The sequence below is a fragment of the Castanea sativa genome, chromosome 5 (genome assembly GCF_040712315.1).
Source record: "Castanea sativa cultivar Marrone di Chiusa Pesio chromosome 5, ASM4071231v1".
In the NCBI taxonomy this organism is placed as follows: Eukaryota; Viridiplantae; Streptophyta; class Magnoliopsida; order Fagales; family Fagaceae; genus Castanea; species Castanea sativa.
In genome coordinates, this window is record NC_134017.1 from 52,201,706 (window position 1) to 52,223,446 (window position 21,741).

Genomic DNA, 21,741 nt, shown 5'->3' on the forward strand with positions numbered 1-21,741 from the left:
TCATTTCCCTCTAATTTTGAAGTTATCCTTTAGTCATTAGGGTTGATGTCATGAAATCTAACTGTAATAGTTGGATATGAGTATCCTCCCTTATATGTGGAGACTTATTGGCAAGTTTTAAACGCTTTGGGCAACCTACCACTTCATCAATCCTATCTTCCATATTATTTGACTCGTTCAAGACCTAGTTGACTTGACACATCATAATTCCTCTCTATTAATTTTTATCCCTATTTGATTTTTTTTTTTTTTTTGTCTTTTATGAAAAATAAAGTTTTGAAATAATTATATTTATTATTATGTGTTAACCTTAGACTTTTATTTTTAAGATATTTCACTTAATTCACAATTCATATATTTTCTTATTATGTATTTGTAAAAAAAAAAAAAATACAATTAAGTGATGGGTAATATACTTGACGTTATATAATCCAAAGTATATTTTTAGAAAAATAAATATTTTTTATAAAATTCTTGGGAATAAACCAAATGTGGGGGTTTCACATTTCCAAAGAATCTTGTAAGATTCCTAATTAAAACACATATTTACATTCCAAGACATCACGTTTCCATAGATTATAATAGTATGCCAAAATACAGTAGATTCCCGAGTTAAGAATACTAAAGCATCCTAACCCCATAATTACAGACCTTTAAAATGAAGATGGCCCGAGATTATAGGGTGATTCTTTGTTGTTATGACCATTATTTTCAATACATATATTTAGTTCATTAATTCAACAGTGGAAAATCAATTTTTTATTTATTTATTGATATATGTAATTCAACAGTTGAAAGAGAAGAAGATTTTGAACCTCAAAAATGTCAAACCATTTTTTATGGAAACAATAGATAACAATTGAATTACAAGACTTTTGGCATATTTATATCCTAAATTCCTAATATGATGATAACAAAGTTTGTTAATTCAACCAACTGAAAGTCACGTCTAAAATCATAAATAATAGTGGTGGACTCACACAAATGTCTTACGATGGCCATCTCACAGGAACGTAGGTGCTTATTTAAATTTCATATATACCTCACGGGGTATGATTTTAGCTGGAAACAAATCGGCTGTGACTACTACCATTGGATGGATTTCTTACCATGACCGTGAAGCCACCTCTTTTTCTCCTTCAGTGACCGATGGAAATTATGAGAGAGAGAGAGAGAGAGAGAGAGGCAATATAGTAGAGATTTGATTGGACCATGAGAATAAAGAAAAGGCAATCACTGAAAATATGGAAATTCTACAAAATAAAGTAAACAAAAGTTTCTCAAATCGTTCTCTCTGTTCTCAATTTCTCATACACTGCAGAAATTTACAAAATTCTGTTTTCAAGGCCTAAAAGCCAGAGAAAACCACAACTCACAAGAAGAAAATAATACAAAATATCACCACATAGAAACAATAAGAGAGAACGATTTTCCGCTTCGTAGTATCTGTATGGAACTAATTGTGAAGAATCTAGTATCGGACAATATCTTGAAGGCAATCATAAAAGTGAGAGATCTTAATCTTCTCTTTTCCAGAGTATATTGCCTCAGAATCTCCACCATGTTCACCCTGGGCTGCCATCTCAATCAACATATAGAGCTTCTTGATAGGCATCTGTGAGGAGAAATTGAACAGAAGTAAGAAGTAAAAAGCAAGAAGTAAGCGATCATAATAATAAGTTCCTTTCCATACTACTAATTTCTTCAGCAACAAACCATGCAAAAGAAAAGACAGTTGACAATATCCAAGGTTCAGAATATTTAAGGTTCTGTCATGACTTACACAAGTCAACTTCAGGTAAACAAGTACAAGCACAAATGATGGATTAAACTAGTTACTGTAAAGTTTCCAGGGAAAGTATTATGATTTCATGAGATGGGAAAATTTTCCTTTTTGTTTCTCTTAATCCGTTCTTTGATGGTGAAGGCAGAGTTTATGAGAGATGTGTTGTAAAAATTTAAATTAAAATGACCCAAGGAATGTTACAAAAGACTGATCAAGTATAAGCTTACATCATTCAGGGACTCTGCAGCTGTATCGATGTCTTCATTAGCAAAAACATTCAGCTGTTCTAGCACCTGAGATGAAAAAGAGTAGATTAAAATACATTGAACTTTGAAGCTAAATGTTTGTTATAATATAAATTTCCTTTCAGCATTCATGAAATATATGTAATGAAATGAACTTGAGGGTCGTAACATTCATCCAGACTCCAAAAGACTACCATGCAAGGAAAGAATCGAAATAATGACATCCACAAACCACTTGATCAGTCCAAACATCTGTTTAGCAGAGAAATTATCAGAATTTTTACTGGAAGTAACTCCCTACTTTCCCAGCATTGTAAATCATGAATCAATTCTTACCAACCTCCAATTGTAAAAGCCTTACATACAGATTTCACAATCTCTGAGTCAATTTACAAACATACCCTAAACGGCAGCTTTCTTTCACTACCACAATGAAAGTGAAATAAACACACCCATTTATTAATGGACACAGATTGCTTTATCATAGTTAGACTACAAAACAACTCATCAGCACCATTTTTAGATGTATCATTAGGCATATACTCCATTTTTATTTTTGGGGTGAATCATATACTCCATATTCCTTGCACAATTCATATGCATTTCAGCATTACTGCCGACCCCAGCAAATATAATTTTTCTAAAAAAAAAAAAAAAAGAAGGCTAAATTATTCCCACTTAAAAGTTTAAAATATGATATGCAAAATTTTCAATTCCAGCCCTGCATTCATGATAATTCATGCAGCATTTCCTAAATTATATTTAATTCTTCAAAACATATAGGCCGGAATATACAAAGGGTAATTTGACCATTTCAGCCTAAGAAGTGTACTTTTAGCACACAATCCATCCTCGTGTCCAATTTAGCAAGTGCACAACTACTAGACAAAAATCAGTAAATGTCAGGCTCTTAAAGCAATTACATAAATCAAAATGACACTATTCTTTAGCTCCTTTTATTTAATTTACTAGCATTGATGGAAATTGATGCTAACCAGAAAAAAAAAAAAGAATACCACAATTACCCATATTTCTGGGACAAGAACAGAAGTACAGAACCACAACAAAAATATTTTACCTTCTTTGCATCACTTGTCTTCAATGTAGGAACATTGTAGGTGACAGAGAAATTATCACAAAAACCAATAGAATCTAAGAAGCCCACTTCACTTGTTGTCCCTATGACCATAAGTTTTTTCCCCTGACAACAAAGCACACAAAATGAACTAGTAATGAGAACTTCAGGAAGGTCAGAAAATTACCATTCATCAAGTCAGATATCACATAACTACTAAAGGAAAACCATGTCCGAAAGATATCAGAAAATATCACACATAAGGCTGTTGATGAATGCTCTTTGTACAGCCAGTGATGGTGACAATATGGGGCTGAATAATCCCAAACAATTGACCAGACCAACTTCCACCAGTACATCAAATAGCATTATGATTTTATGCATTTATGTAGCTCCCAAAAAAGAGTATATAAGGGATAGAACCCATGCTCATCCTTTCACTCTGTTATGGGGTAGGAGATCCCAGATCTTAGCTACACTTTCAAAATTTGTAATCTACAATGAATTCATTGTTTTTTTTTCCCTCATTCATGCTGGGTAAGACTCAGCGAAGTTGTGTGTCTAAGAGGGGTTTGAAGAGTGGAGACTACATATTCAATATGTCACTGGAAAGATAGCATGACCATAGTTTAGAAAGAAAATAACAATTATAAAAGCGGATTTCACAATTGCTACCACTTTGAAACCATCTTTGTGAACAATTTGTATCTAGTTCTATAGGTTTTGTAACTACCAACATGCATAACACATGCACTACAGTTGGTCATAGAGAGGGAATTTCCATACTGCCTAAGATCCAAATCATACATGATACATCAACCAAAATATTTTGAACCTGAGGTGTAAAAATAATAATAATATTAACCTTCATTTCAATTTTGCATAATTTTTCTGATATGTTCTTTTCCCTAAAGGGGAGGGGAAAATAGGTGATTTGAACTAGTGACCTCTGCTTTGTGAGGCGTAGGTGCCCAGTAGATTAAGCTACCCTTAGAGTAGAGGATTAATCACCTTACTTGCTCTTATGAGGGGAGGTGTCAGTTGAAATAGAGCTCATCAGCCTCACATCTTACCAAGTTCAAATATTTAACTTTGAGATAAAGCCACCATTTTTTCCAAAAGAAATTACATACTCCCTCATGAGATGTTGAGTGTCTTGTTTTCCTTAACATCCCAAAATGAGTGCACACTTGCCAAAAAAAGAAATAAAAAACCAAGCATTTATACCTAAACCTTCCCATATTACCCCTCACTAATTCAAAAAAGAATCAATACTTTTGGCATTTTGGCTAGAGTGGCATGCTCTTTCTTCCTCATTAAATATGTGACATGTCAAACTTAGACATTCAAATTGGTTTTTTGTTTTGATTTTGATAGGTCTTAGACATTCAAATTGGTTTAGAGGGAATACTAAACTTCCCCTAATTCTTTCAATCTATTTTCTTTTTTTTTTAAAGTAAGGCAAACAGTTACATCATGCAGAGAATTTCACTGACCAGAATAGAAGCATTTTAACATGTACCTATATTGCTGTCATTGTGTCGTGCTCATTGAAAAATTTTGCATAAGAAATCACATTATTTAATTATTTTGGATAGCTCGCACACTCCAGCACAGGGCATTACATGATTTTAAGATTGTGGTACAAATGACAGGTAGAGAAATATATGATGTGACCCAAAAAGGTACTGCATTTACATCACAGGGAAGGAGGGTGGTTACAGGATTGTGAATTGGTAAAAAACATCAAGGACTCAATTGGTTGAAAGTTATTTCTCCCTGTTCAAAAATTGGAGATTTTCACTGAAAGTAGTCTTTTGGGAAGTTTATTCAAGTAGAAAAAATTTCCTAGTGAAAAGTCTTATTTCATAAGTGCTGCTATATCAAATATTTACCTCAACAGATGGTGAACCACCCAATACAGAACATCTTATGTCATTTATTTTCCCATCGATTTATCAATATTCACTTCCAGATTTAGTGTATCTTATCATACCTGACATATCTTGAAAAGGTGAATGGAATCCTATGAATTACACTCAATTCAGATATAAATGAAGGGTCTAGTTAACGAGTGCCCTTAGGACATTTGTTAATGGACCAATTTAGAAAAATTTTGATACCACTTTTATTTAAAATATAAAAAGCTGTCAAAAAAATTAAGTACTTTTTCTTTTCCCATTAAAAGTATTTATAAATGTTTCCTACACCAATGCCTTTAGAGCATCCGTTAAGTTTTCCTACAAAAAAATATATCCACCCCTTACAATTATACATTTTGAATAAAGAATTATTCTTCATGAAATTCACTGATAATAATATAATAGGAAATTATAAGACCAGTCCAACCAATAAAGACAAAGAACAACGAAAAACCTTTGGAGGAAGCCGCTTGAGTAGGACCAATAGTGTCTGAGAGATTATATTTGAAAAACGAGGCCCAATGGCAACATACTCCAATAACCTGCATCAACAATTACAGTAAAATCATCTAAGGCACTTGTTCATTAACATTTATAGATGAAAAAGGTGCACCGGGAGAGGGGTGGGGTGTTGTTCTGGAGAGAAGTAGTACAGCTTCATTCAATTCACATCAGTGGCTTTACCTTTCAATGTCATCGAGGACGATGATGCTCAGTGGTGACTTGTATGCATCCTCAAACACCTATTAAAGAATATCATTATAAATAAGGCTTCAGAATTTCCTCCCAATCACGTAAACCAAAGAAAAACATTAAAAAGTATAAATCTTTCTAGTGTAAATAGACAATAAATAATTGATAACTCTGCAAGTGCAGTATAAACTTGTCTTAGATACATCTCAATTTAGACTAGGAACTGGTTCTATCCCATAAATGAGGAAAAAAAAAATCTTTTAGAATGCAACCAAGAATGGTCAAAGTCTTAGGGCCTGTTTGGTAAGTGAAACCAGTTCTCAGTTTTCAGCAGTGTTGTTAAAAGCGCGCAAAGCCCTTGGGACTTTTTCCCTCTAAAGCGAAGCGCCCTCACAAAAGCGCGCTTTTTTGAGCTTTTTATTAAGCACAAAGCGCGCTTTTTTGAGCTTTTTGTAAAAAAAAATTTTAAATTCCTGATTTAATTTTTAGCCATTAGATATAAATATGTTTGATATAAGCCATTGATTTAATATATAAAAACTAATAGTGTGGTGTGCTACCATACACCTAAGCCTATCTCTTTAGATATTTTTGAACTTTTAACCACAACCACACAAACAAACGCTAAACCAGAGACTCACAAAGATTAACATTACTTAACCTTCTAATACTTTTTAGCCTTTGCCTTCTTGGTTCTATACTTCTATTTTGATTCAACCATGTTTTGTAATCGTGACCATCAAATATCATGGTTGCATATATTTTGTAAAGCACAAAAGAATTATATAAATGTTATATAAATTATATAAAATGTTTTATTGTAATTTATATGATTAATTGATCACTTGATTATTGTATTGATTATTAATAATTTTTATTTATTTATTAAATTTAAAAAAAAAATGTGCACTTCACATCGATTAGGCGCACGCTTGCGCTTTGCGCCTAGGCTCCAGGAGGCCTTTGCGCTTAAGTGCGCTCGCTTTTAACAACATTGGTTTTCAGTTTTCAGTTTTCAAAGGGTTTTGCAAAGTTGAGTTTCAATACATGCTTTCTCAACCAAAACAAAACTTGGTCTGTTTGGCATGAGATTTTCACTAAAAAGCTGGTATTAATATTCATCTAATAAAAATTTATCACAACCCAGTCTCAGTTCTCAACTGAGATCCAACGCAAACAAAGAGAGGGAGGAGCAAGAGAGACAAACATAGAGAGGCAGTGGTTAGATTTGGATACCCAGATCCGACGCCACAGCAATGCTTGGGATGGTGCTCCACCGCCATCTCTGAGAGTTCTACAGTGTGTGTGTGTGTGTGTGAGAGAGAGAGAGACAGAGAGAGAGAGAGAGAGAGAGAGACAGACAGACAGAAACAGAGTAGAGAGAAATTGGGTTGAGAGAAAGAGAGGAATACGTAAGAAAAAAAAATTGTCTTAATAATACTAACTTTGAAAATTGTTGCTCGAAACTGAAAACTGCCCGAAGTGTTCTCAAAATTCAGCACTTAAATCCTCTAAAGTGAAGACTGATTAAAAACTCCTTGCAAAATATTGTTACCAAACACTTCCTATTTTGGACCCCACAGTTTTCAGTACTTAAATACTAGAAACTATAATTTAAAAACTGCTTCCAAACGGGCCATTGCATTTGACAAACCTTGACAATCTGTGCACACTTAGTGCTTTCGTGAAGACCAATCATTGATTCTGCTGAGACCTACCCAAAAAATGGCAAAAATTAGAAATAGGTATAAATGGAAGGGACAGTAGAAGAGACTGAAAAAATTCCTTGAAAATAACAAGATAGAATATCCAAAATATAAGGTAAGGAGCTTACTATCTTGACATATGGAAAATCACTGTCAATGCCAACAGTAGCTGCTAGTGCGGTTTTACCACTGTCCAAAAAGGGTAAGATTCAAAAAAGATGCAATTAACAAAGTCAATTAAATAAGAAAAACCATGCATACCTGCCACTCGGGCCTTCCAGAAGACAAGTAACAAGCGGACTTCCTTTACTCACTTTAACTTGCTCCACAAGTAGCATAGCTCTTTGATAAATGTGCTTATTTCGATCACCACAGTCCACCATGCCATTCAGTCTATAAATCACGTTAGTGAATAGAATCAAGCTTCCAGCAGAAACAGAGTACCATTTGTTATCCAATTTTTTGGACAGCCAAATATATCATTGTCCCAAATTTCTCACATAGTAAACAAATTAGTCACATGTGCCATGCAATGCAACATAAACTATTCCAAAAGGAAGACTTATCTTGAGCATGACAATGTGATGTGAGTTAAAAAGCTAAAAGCATTTTCAAATTGCTCAAAACTATACCTGCACCGCTCAAGGTCATCAGTGGAGGCTCCAAATGCAGGAATTATTTCGTGGAGTGCATTCAAAAAATCATCCATCGTAACTTTTATACTCTCTTCATCCACTGGCTTGGTGAGATCATCAAGACTTAGTTGTCTATTCAAAGCATAAGATACTGCACTTTTTACAACACCTTCAAGTTCGGCACCACTATAGTTTTTCGTACGAGCAGCTGCACTCACAAAAAAAAAAAAAAAAAGAAGCTGAATCAACCAAGACCTTCATCTATCATTCCTAGAGTCCAAAACATTGCAACAATTTAAACGTTCAACACATGGTCAAAACTATTTGTATAATAAAGTAAGAAACAATTTTAAGAATCACTGCAACTTTTTCAAAGTGATCAATTTTGGACACATTAAACAGCACCCCCCCCCCCCCTCCAAAAAAATAATAATAAATATCATATCCTTCAGTTTTTTTTTTGATAAGTTCATATCCTTAAGTTTCACCTCTTAACAGTTGGTTGTAACATATAAAATCATTAAGGGTGTGGTTTTTTGGGGCTAGGTTAAAGGGAGATATTAGATTAAATTGAATTATAAATCATTTGGTACTTTAATTTTCTAAGATCCATACAACTGCAATACCTTTTCATGAGTTTGACTATCCAAGCCAGCCTAGAAAATGTTCTAGTATAGATTATGTTCTCAATATATTATAAATTTATATATATATATATATATATAGAGAGAGAGAGAGAGAGAGAGACACACACACACACACACACACACACAACTCCAATCAAAACCTGGATGCAAATATAATTTAGATATAATCGTGTCCCCATTTAACAGTCACTTCAGCCATATAATAGATGAATAAGTAGATATCATAAGCATATCTCACTAATGGACATACCAAGCTCTTGAAGGTTCACATCAGGAGCAAGAAAAGAACTCTCTTTCATCTTGTTTGTATGAATTTGAAGAATCTGTAAGCGACCATTCTCATCAGGAAGGCTTATCTCAATTTGAACCTCCAAGCGTCCTGGTCTATAAATCAAGAATAAACAAATTAATGAGTGAATTTTATTGGTAATTACACATGCACCCAACAGGTTTTGAATCCATGATCTCACCCTCCACCTCACATTTTACAAGGAAGTGCAGTTTGAACTAGAGCTCATTGGTAGGAATAAATAAATAAAATTTATTGGACTTTGATTTAGAATCCAATGTTGACTAGTAGTTGCAACAACCTACGTACATCACTGTTAACTAGGAGTTACTATCCATGCTTTTCATGACATAAAACAATTTAAGGTTGCATGGACAGTTACACAACACAGAAGCGGGTGAGAAATAGACCTTAAAAGGGCTTCATCAAGTAAATCTTTTCTGTTGGTCATTCCAATAAGCAAGACATTATTTAAAGACTCCACACCATCAATCTGAAAAGTAAATAGTCTTTTAGTTATTAGCAGAGAAACACTCTGATTTGCAAGATTGTAAAAGCAATTGAACCTCTAACTAACCTTTGTAAGAAGCTGGTTCACGATACTGTCATGGACTCCTGTACCATCTCTAGTTGAACCTCTTGACTGCATATGCAAAATGAGAACATGCATTGAGCTCTTTCCATTTGCTAAAAAACTTGGATTACATAACCAGACAACCTTAAATCTAAAAATTGACATTGTTTCTTTGACATATTAAACAATGCAGACCTCAGGTGGAAATCCAACCATGTAGGTGTTACCAATGTGTTCTTGTGCTGTAGCTTTTAAAATCATACTAATAATAGCATGTTCGCTTAGAGGTCAAGAAGGGAACTAGGATTCAAGTTAATATATACATACACATATATAAATATATTTTATGTCCAAAGGCCTACTCATCTACAACTCTTAGCACTATGTCACTTAGGGTGATTCTTTGACTCAGGGTCCCAATTCTTGGAATGGTCATTATTGTTCATTAAGACAACATAAAGAGTTATGAAACTATACAAAGCATTTCTAACCACATAAGGAAGTTAATCTATAGATTCCGCACGACTTAGATATTCAAATAAATGACACTCCAGGGCATTCAAGAACAATAGATTCAGTCAGAGGAAAATGCTAATTAACTAACTATACATACATGCATATATATATATATATATATCAATCAAAAGCAACAAATTGATGTCACTATCAATCTACTGGCAGGGAAAAAAAAACGTTAACAAATATTTGAAGAATCATGTACCTTACAAATTGCATCAATTTCATCAAAAATTATGACATGCAGATCACTTTGGTCCCCTGAAAAGGAAAAGAACATGATGGCATTAGTAATCACCAAAAGACCAAACTAGGAAAACACCTGCTATATCTCCCTTACCTCGAGTTCTTTGATCATTCTCAGCGTCAGCAAATAGATCCCTAACATTCTTTTCAGTTTCACCAACGAATTTGCTCAAAACTTCAGGGCCATTAACAATCTGTAACAATTTGTCACAAAAAGGGTAAAAAATAAAAAAGATGGTCCATCAACTGCAAGAATAGATTTTGACCATCTTATAGAATGTGAAGCATAGAATACTTATAATTTATTTGTTTTTATAAGTAATAGAAATTTTATTGATAAAAAATTACTTCATCTTCACAATGATGAACATTAAGTAATTAAAACAGCATAGAATACTAAAATAATTTGTTCCTATAGTTGAAAGAATTCAGACATGTTTAGTTAGCTTTGGCACCCAAAAACAATGTTCCAGCATCAAAACGAAAAGTATGCACTAGCAAGTGAGCATATGCTCAAACGAAAATTGAGCACACCAAAAGACCCAGTGACTATTGATATTTAAACCATGGCATAACCAAAAGTGGATGGGTGGATGTGCATGAGGTTTTATGTTGCAAGAAAATAAAATAGAGATGACGCTGCCTGCCTTCTCATATAAGATATATCTTCATGAGATTTTGTGTCAATCATGTGCCTGAGTAGCATTTCTGCTTGAAAAATTAAAGAAAAAGAGTGTGATTCATCGTGGTCATCATTTCAGGATAAATTAGTATCTCTATGGAATAAAGTTCAATGTCAGTCAAATAGTAAGGGAACTCATGGTCTATGCTCAAACAAGACTAGAAATAATCTTAAACATTTGATATATGTTTTTTGAATTACTAAACTGCTTCAAGTGCAACACTACCAACCTGGAGATAGTAAAAAAGTTTCATTCTACTCAATTTCGTGCATTAGACTCTTGTTTTGAAACTTCATACACCAGTTTTAAAAGATTAACTCAAAGTCTTTAGGTCAATGAAATTATGGAATTACAATAAACAAAATGTACAGAACAAATCAATTCTTTGCTCATTGCAAAGTAAAAATGACAACGCTAAATTTTTTAATAAGATAAGCAGGCCATGTAAATAAGAATACAAACTTATGAGCCTTGAGAAAACAATAGTTATAATTTCATCAAGGTCTAAATATTATCAAAATCATTTGTCTTTATAGTTAATATTACTATATTGTTACTGACAAGAAACATTTATTAAAACTTTCTTTGGTTCTTACTTATAAAAAATAAAATTAAAAAAAAAACCTTTCAATGGCTCAACTCTGCCTCATTTATGGGGACAGGGGGAAGGTTAAAAAAAAAAAAAAAACTCTTAAATTCTAAAGATGGAAAATGATAAGGTGTTAGCCTCATAAAGCTATAAGTTTTATCATTTGGTGAAAGACTGAAAGATATATAAATAAAATAAACCATATACAAACCTTTGGTTCCCTTCCATTCAACATTTTTCCAATTTGACGAGCCATTAGTGTTTTACCAGTACCAGGAGGCCCATAAAGCAGCATACCCTTCACATGCTTAATCCCCAATCTAGAAGATAAAGAAATTTCCAGGTAAGAGCATGTTATGGAGATAAAACAGACTAGAATAATTAATGCATAAATGACAAATTGAAAATATTACTTATTTGTCACATGGGGAGGGAAAACACGCGAAGCAAAGGCTCTTCGAAATATATCTGCAAACTCTGCACTTAGGCCACCTATACCAAGTGATTGAAGATTAAACTCCTTCTGCCTGAAGATGTTGCTACTGGCTGCCTCACGCTGATTGACTATCTGCAAGTCAAAATATAAGTTACTGGATTTAATGTTTGACATCAAATTGATCAGCCTATAATTACTCTGAGCAACTGTGATCTGTATAAATGCTTATCAGGCTACGCTGATCATGTTCTGTTCAACAGAGGAAGAGCTAAATAATTAAGGGGAGATGCAAGTGTAAAAGATATTTTGACTGATTGTCATGGCAGCACCTTCTCCAGCATGCAATAAGCATAAAAGAAATATAAGGTACAGAATCCACCAATCTAATAGCATTGATTTGTTAATTATGCAAACAAACAAATGATGGAAGAATTTTTCATGAACATCAAACAAAACACATGAAGTTAGTTTTGTCAATGGCACTATGTATACAGAAATTTTTTCGTATTATTATATTAAACTCTAGGATAGCAATCCATTTTTTTTATATATACTGTAGGGAACTTTTCTAAAGAAGAGCCCTTTGGATTTGCCTCTAGGTAGCAAAACCTAAAAAGCAAATGACCCACCTGCCAGAACTAGTTGCCAGGTAATCTAAGGGAGTTCACCACTGACAGGCAAAGCATTTTATGCTCATGCCCAAAAGCTAGGATAGCAAACTTATCACCAATTCAATATAATTAAACCTAACCAGTATAGGATAGCTAAGTGGAATAAGTGGAGAAAGAAGCCAATGGGAACTAGCTCAAATGCATCTCCTCCTAGTAAGAACAAGGTGGAGGGCGAGGTAATGAGTTCAAGACCCACTAGTGCTTGTGTATTTACCAATAAGAAAAAATTCAAAACAAGAACAAAATATGTGTGCGTATAAAGACTAGTACACAAACAAATACATAAATATACCTTTATTCCACTTGCATTTGATGTTTCAAAGACAATGTATGTATCACTTGATATCATCCCTCTTTCAATAGTACTAGATTTTTCCTGCCCCTCTACGGCAGCTTGATTGACTGTGAAAATATAGTTATTTCCATGAAACTCAAATGACACTCTTTGCCCTGCCGTCATTACCTGCATACAACAAGAACAATAATCCACAGCTTGAAGTGATATCATCCAAAAAGATTTTGGACTTGAAATAGAACCATTCTTTTGTTTTTGTGAGTAATAAAGAAACTCTTATTAAAAGAATTAAAACTATAAAAAAAAAAAAAAAAAAAAAAAGCTCAAAAGCAGTCATAAGCTTAAAATGATCCATAAACTCAATTAACATGTTTCAAGAGATCCCCAAGCATAGGAGGCCATTAACATAAACTGCCCAAAAAATTACACTCAAGCTCAATAAAATATTTCTCCACACCCTCAAAAATTCAGCAATTCTGCTCCCTCCAAAACACCCACATAAGATATAGGGGTTACATTTCATTCCACATGACACATTCCTATGTCTCCCATACATCCGTACAGCAACAATATACATCAATCAATTTTTAGGGCATCACCCACCGCATCTCAAGAGCCGATAAAAGAAAAGACCATATGTTGTGGGCAACTTAACAGGGTAGCAAAAGGAAATCCACTGAATCATTGTTGGCAATACAGTGTAGCAAAAGATAATCCACCTATTCATTGTTTGCCTTCACAAACAACAATTGACCGATGGTATATTCCTCTTTATAAGATTGTCTATAGTCAAAATTTTATACAATAATGCTGTCTACACAAAGAATGATAGTTTCTTAGGCACATAACTAGACCAAATGCATCTCCTTGTAAAAAGCTTCCAGCTAGCATTTCTAAAATGTTCATAGTACGATCAAACACCATTGCTATTCAGTATTCATATCACACAATCAGTGCCTCCAGCAAAGGGCAGTTTATCATAAAACAAATCCATTAGAGAATACACCCCCTCCATCTCCAAATCATGAAAATTATGAATAAATCTCATATTCCAATAGCAGGAGCCATTCTTCCCTCCTGAACTCACCATAGAAGATATAGAAGCACCCTTTTTTTAAGTATATAGAAGCATCTTTATTTTCAGCAATCAAATACAGATTCAAATACAATTTCTTAAGACCCCAGTTAATTACTAAAATTTCATCAATTTGAATAAGCAAGAACTTTGATGTTAACCTAATCATGTGATTTCAACATTTATTAAATATTTACAATTTTTGTGGGAACATGGCTCACATGCAGTTAAATAGAAATAAATAGCAACTCAACAAGACTGCTAACCTCCATTAATCCTTTCCTACCACTCAGCTTTATCAAGTGAAATGGCTCAAATTACTAACAAAATTATGTGAACTCTCACTTCATGAATCCATGATCTGCTCAGCCTTCCTTCCCCTTGTCTTATAGCTTTTTAACTTAATAAAAAAAAAAAAATCCCCTCCTTACTAACACACTTGATGGCTTCGTTTAACACAATAACCATCCATGGGAACTCTTATTCTTCCACAAGGATTTCAACCCTCATCTTCTCACCAATTACTACATATCTAATTCTATCATTTCCAATCTTACTTTCCATCCATCACAACTTCCTCATCTCAGCTAGTTACAAAATGGCAATGTTGTTTCTCACGACTAACTACATTTCTATATCATTAAACACGACCCACCTTTTAGCCATCCGATCAAATTACCCTTTTCATTTTATTAGCATTTAGTGATCAAACAACAACGCTAAAGCGCAAATTCAGGTAGCAGAAGAGAAACTCCCAAGTACCTAAAAAGTGCCCATTTATTTCAAAATCCTCAATCAATTACAGCCAACACGCGCAGCCAAGTAAAACTACCAAACACAAAATGGAATAGTAAGTCATAAACATATAAAACTCTACCTGGTTCATAAATCTCTTTTTAAGCTGGTTAGCAAGCAAAACAGCATCAACCTACAAAAAAAAAAAAGAGAACACCAATTTTTTTTTTAAGCAAAAAATAAAAAACCCTCCATGAAGTTAAAACTAAGATTATTGACTGAAAGTCTATAATAACCTGTTCACTTTTAGTCCCCTTTTTCACAAACTCCAACTCAAGTGAAAGCAATGCCAGGTCGAAATTCTCCGGCGGAATAAATCTAAAACAAATTACAAACCACACACAACAATTAGAAACAATACTAAGCAAAAAAAAAAAAGAAAAAGAAAAAGATGGCGATGGTGGTGGTGGTGGTGGTGGTGGTGGTGGTATCGAATCGAATGAGCTCCGACCTGTTAACCGATATGGTATCACCGGATGAAACCCTGGCATGGCGACGCTGAATCGCATTTAGAGCTATGTGGCCATTCCGTACGCTCTCGTGAGCAGTATCATCATCAACTCTTAGTTAAGGCCACCAAAACAAGAATCATAAAAAAAAAGCCATCAATCTTAACAAAAATTACACGCAAATCTTAGTTATGCAAGAAATCAACAAATTTCAGAGCAAATTCTAGAAGCGACTTTTCGGATTTACATCTAAGCAAATAAGATACGGCAAATCTTAGCTTGTGCAAGAAAATTCTACTGTAAAGGATCAGAATCAAGGTTGATCAGAATTGGAAATGTGCATGATGAAACAAAACTTCAGAGCGAAAATAAGGAGCAGTAAGAAATGAGAGAAAAAGGATATGAGAGAGAAAGAACAAAGGAATCGGCGATGGAGGCGAGGTAGAGCTTGGTGCCGGGGACGGCGAAGCCATGAAGATCGGCGTGAGAGCAGTAAGCGAGGTTCGTGAGGGCGAGGTCCGCCGCCGGAGTGTTCGTCACGATCATGCTTGTCGACGACGGTGGTACCCGGTTTTTATTCGGGTCGGGTCCGTGGAGTTGGGTTCGGATCGAATGGAATGGGTTTGGTTGCTTAACTGGAAAGGAAAATGAAGACACGTTTAAATGTTTCTTCGCGGAAGTTAATAAAGCCACACAAGATTCGTTAAGTGACGTTATTGACTTAACTATTAAGCATTTCGAATCTCTTTTTTTTTTCTTTTTTCTTTTTTACTTTTTATCCAAAAAATTGTCTGCATGGAAATAGGCCCAATCCAAATGTCCTCAGATTTGGATGAAGGAGGAAATTAGGAATTGAGGCCCAAATTAAGCCCGATGCCTTGAATAGATAAACACCAACCCAACTTATTTAATAAGAGTCTTAATCTGGTAAGGATGGAGTGTAAAACTTATATTTTACACCCTTCAGTAAGAGTATGTCATATCAGCATATTACACATTATTACTCATGAGTGAATAAGTAGTGTCACACACAATCACAACTCACTCAAACCCAAATCTTCTCACTTTCTTGCTAGATTCTGCTGTCGTCCATGGAAATAGCTCCCAAATTCTCAAACTGGATTTGTCGTGCGTCCACCTCTCATTAGATTCTATCGCCTCTCGCTGATAAATTAGATTTTCATATTGGTATAAGGATTTTCTGATGAGTGAGAGAGTTGATTAGAAGGAAAAGGAGTAAGTGAGAAAGAGAAGCGAGTCTCTGGGCCACCACCAATGGTGGTGAGTGATTGCGTTTGAAGCAACTCTAGCCATGGGTTGAAATGGAAAGGAGAGATTGAGGGAGTTTTGGGGTTTGGAGGAGGTTGACAACAACGGAGAAGATGGAGGGTTTAAAGAGGAAATGATTGATTTTGTGAGGGAGAAGGTGGCAGAGGTGAAAGCAAAGGGGGGAGGGGATGGGAGCAGGAAGCCATGGTGATTGGCCTGATTTGAGACACGAGAGAGAGAGAGAGAGAGAGAGTACATATAGGTATTGAGGAGAATTGATTATGTGTGGCCATCTTTATTCAGCAATTTGTAAAATGTTTGTGACATACTAATGTAGCATTATTTAATTGGATGGTGTTTTACACCACATTCTTATTGAATTTAAACTCATTTAATAAATGTGTTAACTGCTAACAATACAACTCGTTTATTAAGCGGGTTAACACAACACAATCCATTTCAATCAGTTTAGCACACAATCCAAGAAAAATGAAGTGAAAATATAGTTTTTTTTCCACCTTGTTTTGGGTAAAATTCAATAAAGAATATATCAATATAACCATTATAAAATTTTACTTAATTATATTAGGATTCAAAGTTATATCAAATAAAAAAAAATTGGGAACATTACATTTTACCTCCTTAAACTATAAGAATACACACTTATTACCCCTACTAAACTATGCTCATTTTATATTTAACCCCCCCCCCTTAAACTATGAGAATGCACACTTACTTTTCTAAACTATTATACATAGGATGGGGTTTAAAGTGTTACACGGGTAATAGTTTAAAGGAAGTAAATGTAAAATGAGGTATAGTTTAGAAAGGTAAATTGTAATTTTTTTCCCTATAAAATGACATTGATTTAAATGAATCAAGTCATTTCAGGTTAAGCAATACAACATGAAATTGACCCATTTATTAACCATGTTAAACTTTTTTGACTTGTTTTGACACGAATCCATTTTCATTAAACACTAACCTACAATTGATTGTGGCATGTTCGTGAGTCATGTCAAATAATGGCAACCCTTATATAGAACGATATATACATGTATTGCACTTGCACCTTTATCTCTTTTCTTTTTTGAGAAGTACTTGCACTCTTCTTGATCATGCCACCATTAATTTTAGAGAGGTAAAAGCAACCTGAACCCACTCAATAAATTGAAACCCAAATCCACCAAATTATTTTTAGGCAAAACTAAGGTACAAGAGTCTTGTACCTTAGGTGCCCTTTTAAAATTTAGCCACTCCTTAACATTTTCACTAAACAACGTTAAACACCTTATGTTTCCCGTTAGAAAACCTATCTAAAGTTGAAGAAAAACCTCGTCCAATCGCCCATTTGAAACTGATCTGCATAAAACCCAAACATAGGCCCATTGAATTATTAAAGATTTAGTATATAAGAGATAGATAAAAGGGAGAGGGGTAAATTAGAGGATCTAATAGGGTTTTAGAGAGAGAGAGAGAGAGAGAGAGAGAGAAGTGGAGATAAATCGAGATGAGACAACCACCACCTAGGGTGGCAGTGATGGGTGGTAGTGGCAGTGAAGATGATCTTGATTTAGGGCTAGGCTTAGAGAGAGGTTAGAGAAAGATAAGGAGAGAAAGAGTGATGAGGGTTCGAGTTGAAGACAGTTGCCACTGTTGGTGAATGGTAGTAGATGGAGAGAAAAGCTTGAGAAGCTGGCCATGGTGGATCGGTTGTATTTCCAAGAAAGAAAGGGCTGAAAGAGCTTTGGCACTTTGTATCTCTATGGTTTCAAGGGAAGTGATAGAATTCATGAGAGAATAGAATAAGTTTTTCTTTTAATCTCGTTTAGATGTGTTTGCTAAATAGCCACATGGTTTATTTTTAAAAGGGGAACCTAAGATACAACACCTTACCTAAAATATATCTAAGTTTTGTCTATTACTGAAATATGCTATATCCACAACATTTTTACAACACTTTTACAATAAATCTTAAGTAGCTGGTTGTTATTGGTTGTTAAGGGTAGGCAAAAAAGTAATTTAAATTATGGATTCAAATTAGAACCAATAACAAATCTTAAGTTGTGGATTCAAGTAAGTAATTACCCAATTAGATAAGTATTAATTGAGTCTTAACTAGGTTACTAAAAGTACCCAACAAATCAATCATCAATCTCATATCATATTATTTTATATACCATATAATAAAAGTTGTGCTTAGAAATCATGGTTGCACTAAGGGGCTATGCCAAAATGCAACAATCCAGTAGATACAAAAAATAACTTATTTGTTCTTATTAACTTTTTTCTCTACTATAGTTTTTCCTCCACTACTTTATCACTTCTTCTGATAAAGTAACAATTAGTATTTCAACTTCTTCTCCTTTTATATTTTATTATTTTTTATTAAATGCAAAAAAAAAAATCAATATATATATATGAGTAGAGACCTCATGTGCGAGAGCATGAGGTTCTACAAAGTGGCGCATTATATGACAATTTTTTTTCATTTAGGCTTCCACCTTATCTAAATTTAGCATTTATATCAAACTATTAAGAGCATCAACAGTGGAAAAGGGGAATGCGAGCCAAATGTAAGGGTATTATAGCATTTAGGCCCAAATGGAGCTCAGCATCTGGAAGTGAACAATTGTAAAAAGCCAAAATTTTTTGCCATACGGCCCACACTGCTACAGTGCAATTCTAAAGGTAGAATTGCACTGTAGCTGAATGATAAACCAATTATTATTATTTTATTCTCTCTCTCTCTCTCCTACTTTTTATTATAAACAATTCCAACACTTTCTCTCTCCTCTCTCTCTCCTCTCGTTATTTCTCATTTTCTTTGCTCTCTTCCTTCTCTCTTCAGACCCAAAACCCATAGCCACCACACCACAGCGAGCCACTACTCCCGTTATTTATCCTCTTTCTCATTGCAGATTGGTGTGTTTAAGCGTTTTCCGGCGTGGTTTCCTCTCAACAAGTGCAGGCAAGCCAAGTTGTACCTCCCATGGAAGTGCGAGACTAAACGCCACATCTATGAGAAGTGTGAGTACGAGCTCTTCATGGAGCAAATGATCAAGATGGAAATGCGAGTATGATCTTCTTCTTTGTTATTTATTTGCTTTTTCTTTCTTTGATTGATGATGGGTTTTTTTTTTTGGGTTATTTATGATCTAGGATTTTGTTGTGAAATTTAGGATTTTTTGTTTGTGGGTTTTATTGATTGATGCATTTTTGGTTGATCTATGAAGTTTTGGGTGTTTGAGTTGATGGGTTATTGTTGGATTTGTTTGATTGATGCGTTTTTTTCTTGAACCTATTCAATGGTCTTAAGAAAAAATTTTCTTTTGATTCTTCTCCAATTCATGGTTCAACCGACGATCTATTTGTTTTGAATCAATTATGAATAATTGGTGTGTGTAATTTTGTCTCTTTGTGTGTTGTTGTAGATTCGGCATTGAGAGAGAGGCTGAATAAGATTATGGCTTCGGACTATTTCACCAACTTGCCAGAAATGAAGGCTCCGGTGGAAGTTGTAGATGGAAGAGAGCTAAAAATTAGAGAGAAGAGAGAGATGGGAGAGAATAGATATGATTTTGGGATATATTATTTTATTGTGTAGAAATATTATTTTAATGTGTTGTATTGTAAAATAAAAATTGAAATATTGGGAGTATTGTAAAACTGTATTGTATAATTGATAAAGTGGTTTTTTGAAATTGTAAAATAGGATGGAATAGAATTCCTAGATGTGGATGCTCTAACCGTGCGTTTGGATTGAGATTATAAATTAAAATTATTTCACTATTCAGCTTATTTTTATTACTATTCATGGACCCCACTGCACTTTTGGCACTATTCATGGGTCCCACTGTATTATTTCAACTAACTTTTACCTTTATTTACAGTACTTTTAACAATAATTTTTCAGTTTCAACAAAATAAGCAGTATCCAAACACACTCTAAGTAACGACATATGCATTTATTTCGATGCATTAATAAAATTCAAAGAATTTGTATACATTTATAATTTGAAATGCTTTGGATAGATATGGATGGATCTAAAAAGTCATGAGAAAGATAGGAATTAAGAAAAATTTTCAATTTTATGCATAAGACTAACTTCAAAGCAGAATTGCAAGACTCAGATTCAATGAATATTGAGTAATATGATTATTTGTCTCCATATATGCCTAATATAAATCCCCTTTTCCTTTGAACTTAAAAATCAAATTTCCATAATTTCTCTCACAATATCTTTAGATCCCTTTTTGAGAGGTATGTTAACTTCCAAAATATTATGTTCGTCTTTAATATTTTGTTTAGATTTTATGTATTCATTTTTACTAATGTAGCATTGTAATGTGGTTAGGATGGTTTTTTCATATTATGTGCTAATTTAGATTTTAGGTTTTCTGTATGATGCATATACTTGTCAAGGTGTTTAGCTGCTTTTAGCTCAATTAAAATTTAAAGGAAGTTAAATTATGATATTATTGCGTCATTATGGAATTATTATTTCTATTGCTGTATCATGAAATTCTGGAAATTTTTATAGCTAATTGATTAAGATATCATTCTTTCAATTTTCACCCTATTATAATTAAGGTCTTAGAAAATCAAACTTTTCTTCAATTAAAATATTAATGGGCCTTAATTTTATCTCATATCAATTCTGAAACTAAAGAAAAGCTACTTTCACTAACATAAAAATTATAGGTGTTGATATAATGGAGATAGAGACTTTAGAGGCATAAGAAATGTAGAAATTAACACTATAAAATCTATATATAAAGTGTAGGGATAAAGGGCCCAGAAATGGATATTGGGTCGTGGGCCATGTCCAAGGACGTTAAGTTGTCCGAGGACAAGTAGACACTAATGGGGGCATATAAGTTATTAGTCCATACAAGAGGTCTGGTCATGAAGGATTGGGAGTGTAGTTTGAGGAGAAATACCTCCTCGACTAAGCAAAGTGGAAGTCAAAGGTCCGACCTTTCATCAAGAATAACACATCAGACGATCATACTGGTAAGGATAAGCATCAAAAGGGGATAAGACAAAGGAAAGCTGCTACTACTGCATTGAATACTTTGCAGCTAACTCTCTGGCCGCATTAATGTGGAGGTGATACCTGAACAACAACATTCTGCCTTACA

General features: G+C 34.1%; 1 protein-coding gene across 1 annotated transcript; it reads right to left on the bottom strand.

Moving 5' to 3' along the window:
- Positions 1–1,219: 1,219 nt before the first annotated feature.
- LOC142636156 (vesicle-fusing ATPase) lies at positions 1,220–15,992 on the bottom strand. Its single transcript, XM_075810263.1, has 21 exons — positions 15,731–15,992; positions 15,330–15,425; positions 15,115–15,196; positions 14,961–15,011; positions 13,006–13,176; positions 12,020–12,174; positions 11,818–11,926; positions 10,429–10,528; positions 10,294–10,349; positions 9,576–9,641; positions 9,409–9,491; positions 8,960–9,093; positions 8,060–8,270; positions 7,689–7,820; positions 7,556–7,616; positions 7,376–7,435; positions 5,713–5,771; positions 5,483–5,570; positions 3,110–3,232; positions 2,014–2,079; positions 1,220–1,615 (listed from the first exon to the last, which is right to left on the bottom strand). The coding sequence occupies exons 1-21, from the start codon at positions 15,871–15,873 to the stop codon at positions 1,472–1,474; spliced, it is 2,190 nt and encodes a 729-aa protein (XP_075666378.1). The 5' UTR covers positions 15,874–15,992; the 3' UTR covers positions 1,220–1,471.
- Positions 15,993–21,741: the final 5,749 nt, after the last annotated feature.

Coding starts and splice junctions, on each gene's coding strand:
- LOC142636156 (XM_075810263.1), bottom strand. CDS start 15,873: ATGATCGTGACGAACACTCCGGCGGCGGACCTCGCCCTCACGAACCTC. Junction 15,197..15,329: donor GATACCATATCGGTTAACAG/GTCGGAGCTCAT, acceptor AATTTGTTTTAG/ATTTATTCCGCCGGAGAATT. Junction 5,571..5,712: donor GTCCTCGATGACATTGAAAG/GTAAAGCCACTG, acceptor TTGTTGATGCAG/GTTATTGGAGTATGTTGCCA.